The sequence below is a fragment of the Sinocyclocheilus anshuiensis genome, unplaced genomic scaffold, assembly GCF_001515605.1.
Source record: "Sinocyclocheilus anshuiensis isolate Anshui unplaced genomic scaffold, SAMN03320099.WGS_v1.1 scaffold328, whole genome shotgun sequence".
Taxonomy (NCBI): domain Eukaryota; kingdom Metazoa; phylum Chordata; class Actinopteri; order Cypriniformes; family Cyprinidae; genus Sinocyclocheilus; species Sinocyclocheilus anshuiensis.
The window spans coordinates 478,773-492,002 of NW_015558621.1; the positions used below are offsets into that span (position 1 = coordinate 478,773).

The 13,230-nt window shown below is 37.9% G+C and overlaps 3 protein-coding genes across 5 annotated transcripts in view; all 3 read left to right on the forward strand.

The window, feature by feature from the left end:
• LOC107680587 (fermitin family homolog 3-like) overlaps nucleotides 1-4,612 on the forward strand; it is a 7,386-nt gene extending 2,774 nt beyond the window's left edge. For both annotated transcript variants that reach the window (XM_016476521.1, XM_016476522.1), the window contains exons 6-15: nucleotides 453-555; nucleotides 636-743; nucleotides 886-1,014; nucleotides 1,165-1,211; nucleotides 1,424-1,548; nucleotides 1,936-2,042; nucleotides 2,752-2,967; nucleotides 3,071-3,195; nucleotides 3,360-3,501; nucleotides 3,646-4,612. In XM_016476521.1, the coding sequence (XP_016332007.1) occupies nucleotides 453-555; nucleotides 636-743; nucleotides 886-1,014; nucleotides 1,165-1,211; nucleotides 1,424-1,548; nucleotides 1,936-2,042; nucleotides 2,752-2,967; nucleotides 3,071-3,195; nucleotides 3,360-3,501; nucleotides 3,646-3,825 (1,282 nt within the window). In that variant the 3' untranslated portion in view covers nucleotides 3,826-4,612. The remainder of the gene's footprint in view (nucleotides 1-452; nucleotides 556-635; nucleotides 744-885; nucleotides 1,015-1,164; nucleotides 1,212-1,423; nucleotides 1,549-1,935; nucleotides 2,043-2,751; nucleotides 2,968-3,070; nucleotides 3,196-3,359; nucleotides 3,502-3,645) is intronic.
• Nucleotides 4,613-5,041: 429 nt separating this feature from the next.
• LOC107680665 (pre-mRNA-splicing factor SLU7) lies at nucleotides 5,042-10,395 on the forward strand. 2 transcript variants are annotated; one of them, XM_016476668.1, is made up of 16 exons: nucleotides 5,042-5,182; nucleotides 5,466-5,629; nucleotides 5,776-5,929; nucleotides 6,031-6,111; nucleotides 6,986-7,150; nucleotides 7,349-7,417; nucleotides 7,528-7,563; nucleotides 7,671-7,796; nucleotides 8,059-8,156; nucleotides 8,457-8,524; nucleotides 8,638-8,777; nucleotides 8,896-9,057; nucleotides 9,165-9,269; nucleotides 9,436-9,510; nucleotides 9,607-9,720; nucleotides 9,798-10,395. In XM_016476668.1, exons 2-16 carry the CDS (start codon nucleotides 5,481-5,483, stop codon nucleotides 9,975-9,977), a joined length of 1,722 nt encoding a protein of 573 aa, XP_016332154.1. In that variant the 5' UTR covers nucleotides 5,042-5,182; nucleotides 5,466-5,480; the 3' UTR covers nucleotides 9,978-10,395. The 2 variants fall into 2 exon arrangements, with proteins under 2 accessions (XP_016332154.1, XP_016332155.1); XM_016476669.1 differs by having other exon boundaries at nucleotides 5,472-5,629.
• A 664-nt stretch (nucleotides 10,396-11,059) lies between these two features.
• LOC107680603 (complement C1q tumor necrosis factor-related protein 2-like) lies at nucleotides 11,060-12,322 on the forward strand. Its single transcript, XM_016476545.1, is given in 3 exon segments — nucleotides 11,060-11,089; nucleotides 11,091-11,304; nucleotides 11,645-12,322. Coding segments are annotated over 3 exon segments (882 nt in total). The 3' UTR covers nucleotides 12,283-12,322.
• Nucleotides 12,323-13,230: the final 908 nt, after the last annotated feature.

Consider the following 13,230-nt stretch of genomic DNA (forward strand, 5'->3'; position numbering starts at 1 on the left):
AAAAAAACGACTTTATTCAACAATTCGTCTCCTCCACATCACCCTGGTGCCATTTTGGAGAGTATCAGCTGGACGTAAACGGTTCAGATCAAATCACAACAACGTAGGAAACAGATCCGGCGTGGCGCAGCTGACACAGAACAGCATACACTGTTTACGTCCAGCGGATATTCTCCAAAATGGCACCAGGGTGATGCGGAGGAGACGACTTGTTGAAAACGTTTTTTTTTTCTTTTGTGCACAAAAAGTATTCTCGTAGCTTCGTATAATTGCGGATTGTCACTGATGTCACATGGATTATTTTACAGACCTCCTTGCTACGTTTCTGGACTTGGGAACATTTCAGTTGTATTGCTGTCTATGCAGGGTCAGACAGCTCTCAGATTCATGACAGAATTTTAATTTTTGGGTGAACTAAACCTTTAATATAAATGTTCTTCTGTTCCCTGGAGGTGGCTGGATTCATCTCGTTCACTAATGCAGCAGGGAATACAAGACAATGACAAACTATGGCTTCGTTTCAAATACTACACTTACCATGATATGGATTCCAAGGTAGCGGTGTTTGGTTAAGACGTGTGTATACATTTTTTCCAAGAGTCAAGAAATTAAAATCAATTCTCTCATTGTTGTAGTATGATGCAGTGCGTTTGACGCAGTTGTATGAACAAGCTCGCTGGGATATTCTCTTGGAGGACATAGACTGCACAGAAGAGGAAATGATGCTGTTTGGAGCCCTGCAGGTACAACAGAGAAAACCTAGCAAATAATACTGCCATCGCAACTATAAAACAGATTTGTTAAACTGATGTTAGCATAAAAGGAATAAACACAAAAAGCAGTAGCATTCTAAAATCTTCCTCTTTTTCTCACTCTCTTATTCAGTACCACATAGGAAAACAGTCCTTGTCTCAGGACATGGTCTCTTCCTGTCAAGGGATGGATGACTTGGAGTCTGCCCTGAAATCCCTGGAGGTCAAGATGGTGGGAGATGGCAACAGCACAGACATGCTAGTGAGAGACACTTACAATAAATCATCTGTCCTAATAGCATAGCAGAAAATGAGACATGGAGATTGAACTGCAGAGATGCAGAGACAAATTCAGAGGTACTAAATCTGCTATCAGAAGTACGATCAATAAAAATCGGATTTACTTTTACAGGATAACATGACTGCCCCAGAGCTCAATGACCATTTGAAAATATTTCGGTAAGGTCCTTTTCTTTGGCCAAATCCTACTTTCACAAACAATTACAAAGAAACAACAAGTGACACATTGGATTAAGTGTGAATTTTTTAAGCCAAAAATTGAAATAGTATTTTTTTGTAAAATATACTTCAAATTTTTTTGTTTTATTAACAACTTCAGAAAGAAATACAGTGCATAATCATTTGATATTTGATCATTTTCCACCCTGCAGGCCTAAGAGACTAACTCTCAAGGGTTACAAGCAATACTGGTGCAAATTTCAGGACACATCGATCTCGTATTATAAAAGTAAAGAGGACCGCTATGGAGAGGCCATTCAACAATTGAACCTGAAAGGTCATTTTTTTAAATTTTATTTTACTTTTATTTTACCTACACACAATATTGCAACAGATGAAAATTATTGAGTGAACTGAACATGCTGCATTACAAAAAGAGAACAAAAATTAAGTTGAATAAGTAAAATTGGAATAATAAAATCCAATTGATACAGTAGATAAATCCCCTGGCCTTGTGAAGTCTTATGAAAAGAAAGAAGATTTAGCTTAAGGTCAGGGCATTATACATGCTCTACCATGAGTCATTTTTGCATGCAGTTTCCCACACTGTGCTTGTACAACATGTGAATATGTTTTTACACCTCAGTCAAGGCTAAAACCAAAGTAGACACACTCATCAGTGTAATGAGGCCATGTTATCTGAAACACATCTGCTTCTCTTTAGGCTGTGAGGTTGCCCCTGATGTCAATGTAGCAGGCCAGAAATTCTGTATCAAACTCCTCATTCCTGCACCAGAAGGCATGAATGAAATCTACTTGCGATGTGAAAATGTACGTAACTGTCGATAACATTCATTTGTAAATGAAAACTCTGATAAGAAGTGGTCTTATTAAATAACTATTTTAAAAAAGGGTCATATGATGTTGCTAAAAATAACATTATTTTGTGTATTTGGTGTAATGAAATGTGTTTATGCGGTTATGCACCAAGAGCTTGTAACACTCCAAAGAGAAAGGAAAAATTGAAATAGCATCATATGACCCCTTTAAAAAAATTCAGTACCATTCAAAGGTTTGGGGTCAGTCCGTTAATTCAGTTTCTTATGCTCACCAAGGCTGCACTTATGTGATCAAAAATACAGTAAAAACTGTAATATTGTGAAATGTTATTACAATTTAAAATAATGATTTTATATTTTAATATAGTTTAAAATATATTACTGAAATGGCAAATCTGAATTGAGCAGCTATTCAGTGTCACATGATCCTTCAGAAATCATTCTAATATGCTGATTTGCTGCTCAAGACAGATCTTTTATTATTATCAATGTTAAAAATAGTTGTGATGCTTAATATTTTTGTAGAAACCATGATACATTTTTTTGTATTCCTTCATAAATAGTCCAAAAGAACAGCATTTATTTGATATAGACTTTCTGACCCAAAACGTTTGAATGGTTGTGTACTTGCAGAGATTAAAACAAATTGTATTTAATAAATAAATAAATACATTTTGTTCTAACCTACCCCACTGAATCAGGAGAAGCAGTATTCTCAGTGGATGGCCGCCTGTAAGCTGGCATCCAAAGGCCTGACGTTATTGGACAGCTCGTATCAAAGTGAAGTAAAGAACATCCAGACGTTCCTTTCAATGCAGCGTTCCAGCTCTGCAGCTCCCACGGCACAAACTGACGACAGCATCAACACACACAGCCTCGTCTCACCGAGATACCAGAAGAAATACAAGCCCAAACAGGTAGAGTGACCATGAAACTTGCCAGTCAGTTCATATTGCAGTGTTTGTTTCACTTAATCTCTTCAGTGTTTGTGTGGCCTTCACCTCTTCTTGTTCTTTTCAGTTAACCCCTCGTATCCTGGAGGCCTATCAGAATGTCGCCCAGCTCTCTTTGACATCTGCCATCTTGAAGTTCCTGCAGATCTGGCAAGCTCTGCCTGATTTTGGAATTTCCTACTTCATGGTCAGGTGAATAGACTAACTTTAGAAGCACAAAAACATGGTCAGCTCATGATTAGGCCTACCTTTTAAACAAGCTTGTATGAATATGCTGTGGTATGTGGCAACATAAAATATTTATTTTATAATAGTCATCTAAGGTAATCCAGCTTCACAATACAATCGTTTCTCAGGTTTAAGGGCAGTCGTAAGGACGAAGTTCTGGGCATCGCTAACAACCGTCTGATCCGTATAGACCTGGGAGTCGGAGATGTGGTGAAGACGTGGCGTTATAATAATATGAGACAGTGGAATGTTAATTGGGACATACGACAGGTAGGTTTCAATAAAAGTATGATCAAATTATAATAATTGTGATGCATTTAATGTAAATGAAGGAGACTTTATTTTTGCCTTACGAAATATGTCCCTGACTTACTGTTTATCTTATATAATACACATAGAATGTCTCTATTCTAGGTGGCGATTGAATTCGACGGAAACATTAACATAGCATTCAGCTGTGTGAACGCAGACTGTAAGGTTGTGCATGAGTACATTGGAGGATACATCTTCATGTCCACTCGTGCACGACAGCAAAGCGACACACTGAACGAGGAGCTCTTCCACAAACTCACCGGTGGCCACGAGGCACTCTGAGCACAAAACAGCAACTTACAGAGAAAAAAAACATTACTGAAGCTACAAATGGAGGAAACTGATAACAATTCAGTGTTAGCACTGCACAGCAACTGTCCCTTTCTTTTCTTTGTTTCCAACAAGTCATCATTTAGTGTTCTTTATACAAGCATTTGAATTGAAACATGGATGTTTTTCACAACATGTTACATGCATCTAATCATCACACTTAATATAATAAGTGCCTAACATGAAAATATGACAAAATGAATGATTTCCAATATTTAAAAAATATCTTACTGTAATTAATTTTTTTCTTCATAAAACACTTATTATTTAGCAGGGTGTCTGAATTTCTGCCATCTCATACGAGTAACAGCTCAGGAAACCACTGTCTATCATGGTCTGACCAGACAATGATATTAACCCCTAATCTACAGCTCACAATTTCCTATCTCGGTCCAACAGAATTTCAGTTACTTGTTCCAGGGTTATTTTTAGATAGTCCTCAGTGTCATGCTGGGTGGGAGAGTTTAGTATTGAGTTAAAGTGCCATCTCTGCATTGTCCTAATGAGTTCACAGCCTTGCTGATTCTCCATTATTCACAAGTATGAGAAACATAATGTGTTGAAATATTGTAAATATTATTAAGCATTATGGTATACCATTATATTACTTTAAACAATGAAAAATGTACTATTTGAGTAGCCTATGTGTATGTAACAAACATGTTTTGAGATTCTAGGAGTAATTTTAACTCCCTCTCATCTGAAAAAAAGACCTCAGATCTACCGAAAATGTGAGCAATATTTCTACATTATTTTGTAAGTTGAGTTTTTTTCTTCTTCTTCTTCTGCATTTCAATGTGTTTATCACATCAGTACCCATACTCACTATGATTTCCTCATTTGTATTTAGCTTTGGATAAAAGTATGTGCTAAATCACTAATCTGCTGAATCCTTTCGAGCTAAAGAAAAATCGAAAGGAAAGTGTAATTAGGTATGCTAATAGGTTGTTCTTACATCCATGGAGGAGAAAAGCAAAGTCGTTTTATACCCTTATACAGCATTTTTAATTAAGAAGAATAAATAGTACCATGTGAAAATGTTAAACTTCCTCAAACAGGTTTCTGAAACAATACCCACTGTTCAGTTCATTAGAGGTGTGAGGGTCCGGCTGTAAGTTTCCAGTCTTGACCACAGTAATACTTCAGTCCAGCTGAGGGCGTCTCGCAGACAGGAAAATACATGCAGCACTTCGCAGCGAAGAAGACGTCAACAGGAAGTGCGCATGTAACACGCTTGTAAACAACTCGCGAGCGTCCGACTGGTCAAGGTGTAAAATATTGGCGTTTTTTGAAGTTGATTAAACAGCAGGTAAATGAACAACTTATTGACTTGAAACGGGCGTATGAGCAATATTGTCTATTACCTTCCAAGTTAAATCAACGTTAAATACAAAAGTTGCTGTAAATAATACATATCGTAACCGTCCGGTGTCTGTTTATTATGCATCTCTCTGTCACTGCAGATTTTTATCTTTTATTTTTAGATATCTGTTTTTGTGTGTCTGTGTGTGTGATCGGGAGTTTTTTTTTCCAGAGCTCATTTATTCCGAATTGATGTCTTTAATCTTTGATCGTGGTCTCTTTGTATGTAGGTGTAGCTGAAGATCATGTCGAAGGAGGAGAGTAAAGTGTCGGAGGAGATTGTAGATCTCGAAGAGCCGAAGAAAATGACCCGAGAAGACTGGAGGAAGAAGAAAGAACTGGAAGAACAGAGAAAATTAGGAAATGCCCCAGCTGAAGTTGACGAGGAGGGGAAGTAGGTTGAACAGATGAACGTAACACATGAACAGGGTGCAGCCGGTGCAATGAACTGTTCATTCATAGATATAATGAAAAGTGATTTCGATTTTGTCATATATGCTGTAACGTTTCCCCAGCCTGACTGTAATATTTTGTTACTAGGGATATCAACCCTCATATTCCCCAGTACATCTCATCTGTCCCTTGGTACATCGACCCATCGAAGAGACCCACCCTTAGGCACCAGAGACCCCAGGAAGAGAATCAGAAACAATTTGCACCCATCGGAGATTGGTATAAAAGAGGTGTACAAGAAGTAAGTACTGCCACTCCCTCTACCCAAATAGCCATGAATTATTAATAAAAAAAAGTGATTTACTGTCTAAAACTCTTTCTTATTGCCTCCCTGTCAACTAGAAATTAGTCAGCACAAAATTCAGAAAAGGAGCATGTGAAAACTGTGGAGCTATGACACATAAGAAGAAAGACTGTTTGGAGGTAAATATTTAATAATATGTGTTGCGATTATGTTAGTATATGTTGGTAAAAATCTTTCTTAAAGGGATAGTTCACCCAAAAATGACAATTCTGTCATTAATTACTCACCCTCATGTCGTTTCAAACCTGTAAGACCTTCGTTCATCTTCGGAACACAATTTAAGATATTTTTGATGAAATCCAAGAGCTCTCTGACCCTCCATAGACAGCAAGGGTCCTACCAAGATCAAGGTCTAGAAACGTAGTAAGGAATAGTCCATGTGACATCATTGGTTCAACCGTAATTTTACAAAGCTACGAGAATACTTTTTGTGTGTAATAACGACTTTATTCAACAATCCTCCGGAATAGTCCTCTGCCATTATCGACGCATGCACATTGCTTTCCTCTGCTTGTAAACAAGGCACAAGCACATGTGTGTTCTGCTTTAAATATTTGCTGTTCTTTTCAACTTTTTATTCATCAAAGAATCCAGCAAAAAAAGTGTCACGGTTTCCACAAAAATATTAAGCTGCACAAATGTTTTTTTAACATTGATAATATTAAGACATGTTTCTTGAGCACCAAATCAGCATAATAGAAAGATTTCTGAAGGATCATTTGACACTGAAGTAATAGCTGCTGATTCAGCTTTTACATCACAGGAGTAAATTACAATTTTAACAAACTTTAAAATAGAACTTCATTTAAATTGTAAAAAAATCACAATATTCCTATTTCCTGTTTTTTTTAAATTTTTTTCATGATTATAGCACAAGGGATTTCTTGAAGCAAAATTTAAAATTTTTACCCCAAACTTAATCGGTATTGATGTTTGAAATAAAAACTTCATTTTGCATTTTGGTTAAAGTTTGTGCAAAAATGTCTTTCACAGAGACCCAGAAAAGTTGGAGCGAAGTATTCTGGCTCAGGCATGGCACCAGATGAGCACCAACAGATTCAACTCTCAATGGATTATGATGGAAAGAGAGATCGCTGGAATGGGTACAATCCGGATGAGCACATGCGCATTGTAGAGGAATATGCAAAAGTTGATCTGGTAAGTCATGTTGTTGGATACTTTTGTGTATTTATGTTTATTTTATTATACTGATAGGCTATTGATGCACACTCAATTAAGTTTTATTCTCAGGAAAGAGATTTTTTTTGTCATGTGACCATTGTCATACATTTTGTTGGAAGGATGTTTTACTGTATTGGTAAAGCATGTCTAAATTTTTTATGTTTTTCGTAACAGGCAAAGCGCACTCTCAAAGCTCAGAAACTCCAGGAGGAGTTAGCTTCTGGTAAACTAATGGATCAAGCAGTAAGTATTCAAAATTAAATATTTTTTCTGGGTGTTTTATAGCTACCATATGTTTGTCACAAGCTTTTATTTACTACTTTTTTCAACCAAATATTTTGTCTTATATCCAGAATTCAAGAAAGCATCTTGATGATGATGCAGCACAGGTATATATTCAGATGAATTTTTATGTACATTGTGGACTATAAAATACGACTCAAATCATAAAGCCATTTCACTTACTCATTTACACTTTCTTCCTCACCCTTTCTAGGACCACAGCAGTGAAGATGAGGATGACGACAAATATGTTGATGACTTTGACATGCCCGGACAAAATTTTGATTCCAAGAGACGAATCACAGTTAGAAACCTGAGAATACGGGAGGACATCGCTAAGGTAAAAATAACATGATATTTTGCAATCCAATGAATGTTAATTAAAGGCATAACACTACTTGTTGTTGTTTTTCTTTTTTCTTTTTTTTTAAGAAATGCATGACATTTTATTTATTTATCCCATAAATAAGTCCCATTAGTATGATCAATAAGAGGAGTAATATGCTCTTATCATCAGGATTAGTAGTAGCATATGATTAAACATGAATATTTTTACCACAGTGTTGCTGAATCATGATTTTCCCAACTGTCTTATTTTACAGTACCTCAGAAATCTGGATCCAAATTCAGCCTACTATGATCCCAAGACTCGAGCCATGAGGGAAAACCCATACTCCAACACTGGAAAGAATCCAGAAGAGTAGGAGCGTTTTTTATAGGCTTCTTATAGAGAGCTTGCAGATTGTGTATCAAGTTACTGAGTTCACAACACACTGTTCACCACTAAGGCACAAGTTGATCTAATTAAGTATTGGACTGTAAATTGCTTTGGATGAAAAATCTGCTAAATGCCAAAACTGCTAATGTGTTTAGCTTACTAAACTGCAAGCTGAAAAAATACATCACTGTAAGTGGTGTAAGGGGACATTTTTGAGTCTTTGAATGTCTATTTCTGTAGTTGTCTCTGCCTGTCCTCAAACTGATGTGTTTGGTTTGGCAGGGTGGGCTACGCTGGAGACAACTTTGTGCGCTACTCTGGAGACACCATTTCCATGGCCCAGACACAACGTGAGTAGTATTTGTCAACTCGTACATGAATTCCTCTCTACCTGATGTTAAATGTAGGCTCCAGACTCTCAGTTCCTATTGACCTGACATTGTTTTGTGTGTTTCCTCTGCAGTCTTTGCTTGGGAAGCCTATGAGAAGGGATCTGAAGTTCACCTCCAGGCAGATCCAACCAAGCTGGAGCTTCTCCATCAGTCCTACAAAGTCAAAAAGGACGATTTCAAAGAGAAACAGAAAGAGAGTATTTTGGAAAAGGTACAGTTTAGAATCTCCTTTTTTTTATTTTACACCTAGCAACAGTTCCTCCTTCCCCTATTTGTGCGTGCTGATGGCTTCATGGCTTCCATGGCTGATGGCTTCCACCTCTCTGCAGTATGGTGGGCAGGAACACTTGGACGCCCCGCCGCGAGAGCTTCTGCTGGCTCAGACAGAGGAGTATGTGGAGTATTCTCGTCACGGGGCTGTGTTGAAAGGACAGGAGAAGGCTGTGGCCTGTTCCAAATACGAGGAGGACGTGCTCATTAATAACCACACGGTAAGTTAGCTAGCACTACTGGAAATGTTACGTAACTGGACCAGTTACATAATAATGAAAGATTTTGTTTTATGGATGCTAAAGATTTTTTCCTTCGACTTTTGCAGTGTATCTGGGGATCGTATTGGAAAGATGGCCATTGGGGTTACAAATGCTGCCACTCGATGGTGAAGCAAAGTTACTGTACAGGAGAAGCTGGCAAGAAAGTTGTGGTGGGTGTCAGATGTGTATCCATTGTATGTTATTATGTATCAAAGCATTTGTTTTGTCTTATTATTTGTTTTGTTTTTATTATTATTAAATGCATAATATTTTTATTAGCTGTTTTTATCCAACACAAATCTGCTCTAAAAACAAGTTTTCTGCTTATTTTTTCAGAGCAATTCTTGTATTCCATTTGAAGATGATGTAGAGGAGGCCGAAACGAGTGAAGAACCAAAGACTCTTTTACAGGTACATTAACGACCGCCTTCTTTTTGTGATCTAATTCCAATGGAAGAACATGGCAGGAAGATGATTGTATTTTACTAATATGTTTTTTAATCACAGATGCACCAGGAAAAAATGAAAGATAAGAAGAAGAAGAAAAAGAGCAAGAAACATAGAGATTCTGACAGCAGTGATGAGGAAGATGAAGCAAAAAAGAAAGAAAAGCTGAAGAAGGTAGGTGGGCTGTTCCTGCCACACAAGGTGCTCTACAAAGCCTATTGTAAAAGAAAAATACTGTGTTTTCTGTGTAGGCATTGAGTGCGGAGGAGCAGAGGCTGAAGCAGGTGGCTGAAATGATGCAGTTCGATGAGAGGAAGCGACCGTACAACAGCCTAAAGGAAGTGCGTGAACCCACAGAGGAGGAGATGGAAGCCTTCCGCATGAAACGCTGCCGACCCGATGACCCCATGGCCTCTTTCCTGGGGCAGTGAATGAAAACATAAATGTCTTTAGTCACCAACCACAGAGATCTCATAGTCTCAGTTATTGTAAAATATTTTATTACTGACTCTTACTTATTGAGTTAATAATGGGAAACATCCCATATTATTAGCACCTGAAAGTCTGTTAGAAGTTTTCACATCTTTTTGTTTTTTGTATAAATCTGTGTAGATTATAGTAGAAAATAAATTTTCATAATGTGTTATTTTTATTTTGACAGTACATAAACATTGTTTTATTAGTCTTTTGATTATAAATTGCCCAAGAAATGACAAATGGGTTATGTTTGGGGAATCATCTGTTTTGATTTAACAGATATGTTCCATTCTCCCTTTCCAAGGTATTTAAATGGATTCATAATGAAAATAACTTGACCAGTGGTTGACATTAAACATATTTAAACCTGAACATGGCTATGTTTGGTTTTGTTATGATTTCTAAGCAACATGTAATCCAAATCATTGCAAATACTCGGAAGTGTTGAGAGTGTTTGATGTAAACAAGCACATTTTGCATGGCTGCCTTTTTGTAGTTTTGTATAATCTAAAGCTACTTCTATTGATTTTTGGGTTGCAGAATTATACTATAATAGTCTGACAAGTTTTCAAATGAATCCCCTCCCCCAGTTCGTTCAATTACATCATGGATGAAGTATCTGGCAGAGCACGTCTGTGCTAAAACTGGGTGGATGCTTGCAAAGTTGTGTGGAGGACACGTAAGATACAAATCGATTCACCATCTTGTTTATATTCTCCACTTTAGCCAAAAGAGCTGCTGGACCTTTGCATTGCAACTGCAATCTCATTCCTCTGGTGAGGATTTTTTCTAATGCATGCTTTGAATTTGTTGTATAATTGTGTTCTGTGATCTGTTAATTACATTTACTACCTAAATAAAACTGTTCACTAATAAGTCAAGTTACAACCTGCATGTATATAATGTGATTTATATAATGTGATTTATGCACTTGTTTCTGTGCATGACTCTGTATATGTATATAGAGGAAATCCATGGAAATTCCCCACAACAAAAATCTGGCCCCGTCTGCTCTGTTTGCAGGCACAGCTGCATCATGCATCAGTTACCGCTGGCTGTTTGCCTGCTGTCTCTGTTCTCTGTGTTGACTAGACTCATCCAAGAAGGGACGCAACTTCACCATCCATTCATCACAGCTTAGCTGCAGTTTGCCTGGACCTCAGGGTCCTCCAGGGAGTCCAGGTGCAGCAGGTCCCAGTGGTAACGTAGGCAAGATGGGGATGCCAGGTGTTGATGGCCAGGATGGGAAGGATAGTGACAAGGGACAGAAGGGAGAGAAAGGTAAAGCATATGATCATGTCTGTTACGGTTATAATGCCATTAATGAAAAATAACATTCAAAGTGTTAAAATATATTTTATTTCTATCAAATATTAAATTATCATTTAAAAATATTTTTTTATCTGATGAATTTTTAATTTTGGTTTATATTGTTTTTTATCTGTAGTATGTTTTTTATAGCTCAAAGTCACATAAAAATATATAAGAGTATAAATATGAAATCACAGTTGGACAAACAATGAAAATAAAATAGGTGAGTTGTTTCATGATACATGATAAAATCAGTATGCAAAATAAATAAAGACACAAGACATTTGTGAATTTTCTTCTCAAATGTTAGGGGAACAGGGCCGTCCTGGGAACCCTGGAAAACATGGACCCCAAGGACGTCCAGGGCTTGTTGGGAAGGCAGGGCCAAGGGGCCTTAAGGGGGTGCGAGGGGCACCTGGTGTGTCTGGAATCGCTGGGATAAAAGGAGAGATGGGAGATGTGGGGGAAACCGGCGCCCCTGGAGGCTGTGACTGTGGAGCAGAGGCACGATCTGCTTTCTCAGTAGCAGTAACCAAGAGCTATCCCAAGGAACGTACGACCATTCGCTTTAACCGGATTTTAATGAATGAGGGTGGTCATTACAATGCCACCAGTGGCAAGTTTAACTGTGCGATTCCTGGTGTGTATTACTTCACATATGACATCACGTTGGCTAATAAACATCTGGCAATCGGACTTGTCCACAATGGCCAGTACAAGATCAGAACATTTGATGCCAACACAGGAAACTATGACGTGGCCTCAGGATCAACAATACTTAGACTGCAAAGAGGAGATCAGGTCTGGCTTCAGATCTTTTATTCAGAACAAAATGGACTGTTCTTTGATCCATTCTGGACTGACAGCCTTTTCACAGGATTTCTCATTTTTGCTGATCAGGCTGCTCCAAATGAGGCAAATATGATGACTAATTCTGGATCATCCTGATTGAACTTCACATTTGATATATATTGATTTTATCATATGGCCACAATAATCTGTGTTTATATATACAGTGGTGTGAAAAAGTGTTGGCCCCCTTCCTGATTTCTTATTTTTTTGCATGTTTGTCACACTTTAATGTTTCAGATCATCAAACAAATTTAAATATTAGTCAAAGATAACACAAGTAAACACAACATGCAGTTTTTAAATGAAGGTTTTTGTTATTAAGGGAAAACAAAATCCAAAACTACATGGCCCTGTGTGAAGAAGTGTTTGCCCCCCTGTTAAAACTGTGGTTTATCACACCTGAGTTCAATTTCTCTAGCCACACCCAGGCCTGATTACTGCCACACCTGTTCGCAATCAAGAAATCTCTTAAATAGGACCTGCCTGACAAAGTGAAGTAGCCTCAAAAGCTAGACATCATGCCGAGATCCAAAGAAATTCAGAAACAAATGAGAAAGAAAGTAATTGAGATCTATCAGTCTGGAAAAGGTTATAAAGCCATTTCTAAAGCTTTGGGACTCCAGCGAACCACAGTGAGAGCCATTATTCACAAATGGCAAAAACATGGAACAGTGGAGAACCTTCCCAGGAGTGGCCGGCCGACCAAAATTACCCCAAGAGCACAGCGACGACTCATCCAAGAGGTCACAAAAGACCCCACAACAACATCCAAAGAACTGCAGGCCTCACTTGCCTCAGTTAAGGTCAGTGTTCATGACTCAACAATAAGAAAGAGACTGGGCAAAAACGGCATCCATGGGAGAGTTCCAAGGCAAAAGCCACTGCTGACCAAAAAGAACACAAAGGCTCGTCTCAGTTTTGCCAGAAAACATCGTGATGATCCCCAAGACTTTTGGGAAAACACTTTGTGGACTGACTAGACAAAAGTTGAACTTTTTGGAAGGTATGTGTCCCATTACGTCTGGCGTAAAAGTAACACTGCAT

Excerpts from the sequence above, each read along its gene's own strand:
- LOC107680665 (XM_016476668.1), top strand. The coding sequence starts at position 5,481 with ATGTCGAAGGAGGAGAGTAAAGTGTCGGAGGAGATTGTAGATCTCGAA. Across the intron at positions 8,525-8,637 it reads TTCCATGGCCCAGACACAAC|TCTTTGCTTGGGAAGCCTAT; the intron begins GTGAGTAGTATT and ends TTTCCTCTGCAG. Across the intron at positions 9,058-9,164 it reads TGCTCATTAATAACCACACG|TGTATCTGGGGATCGTATTG; the intron begins GTAAGTTAGCTA and ends CGACTTTTGCAG.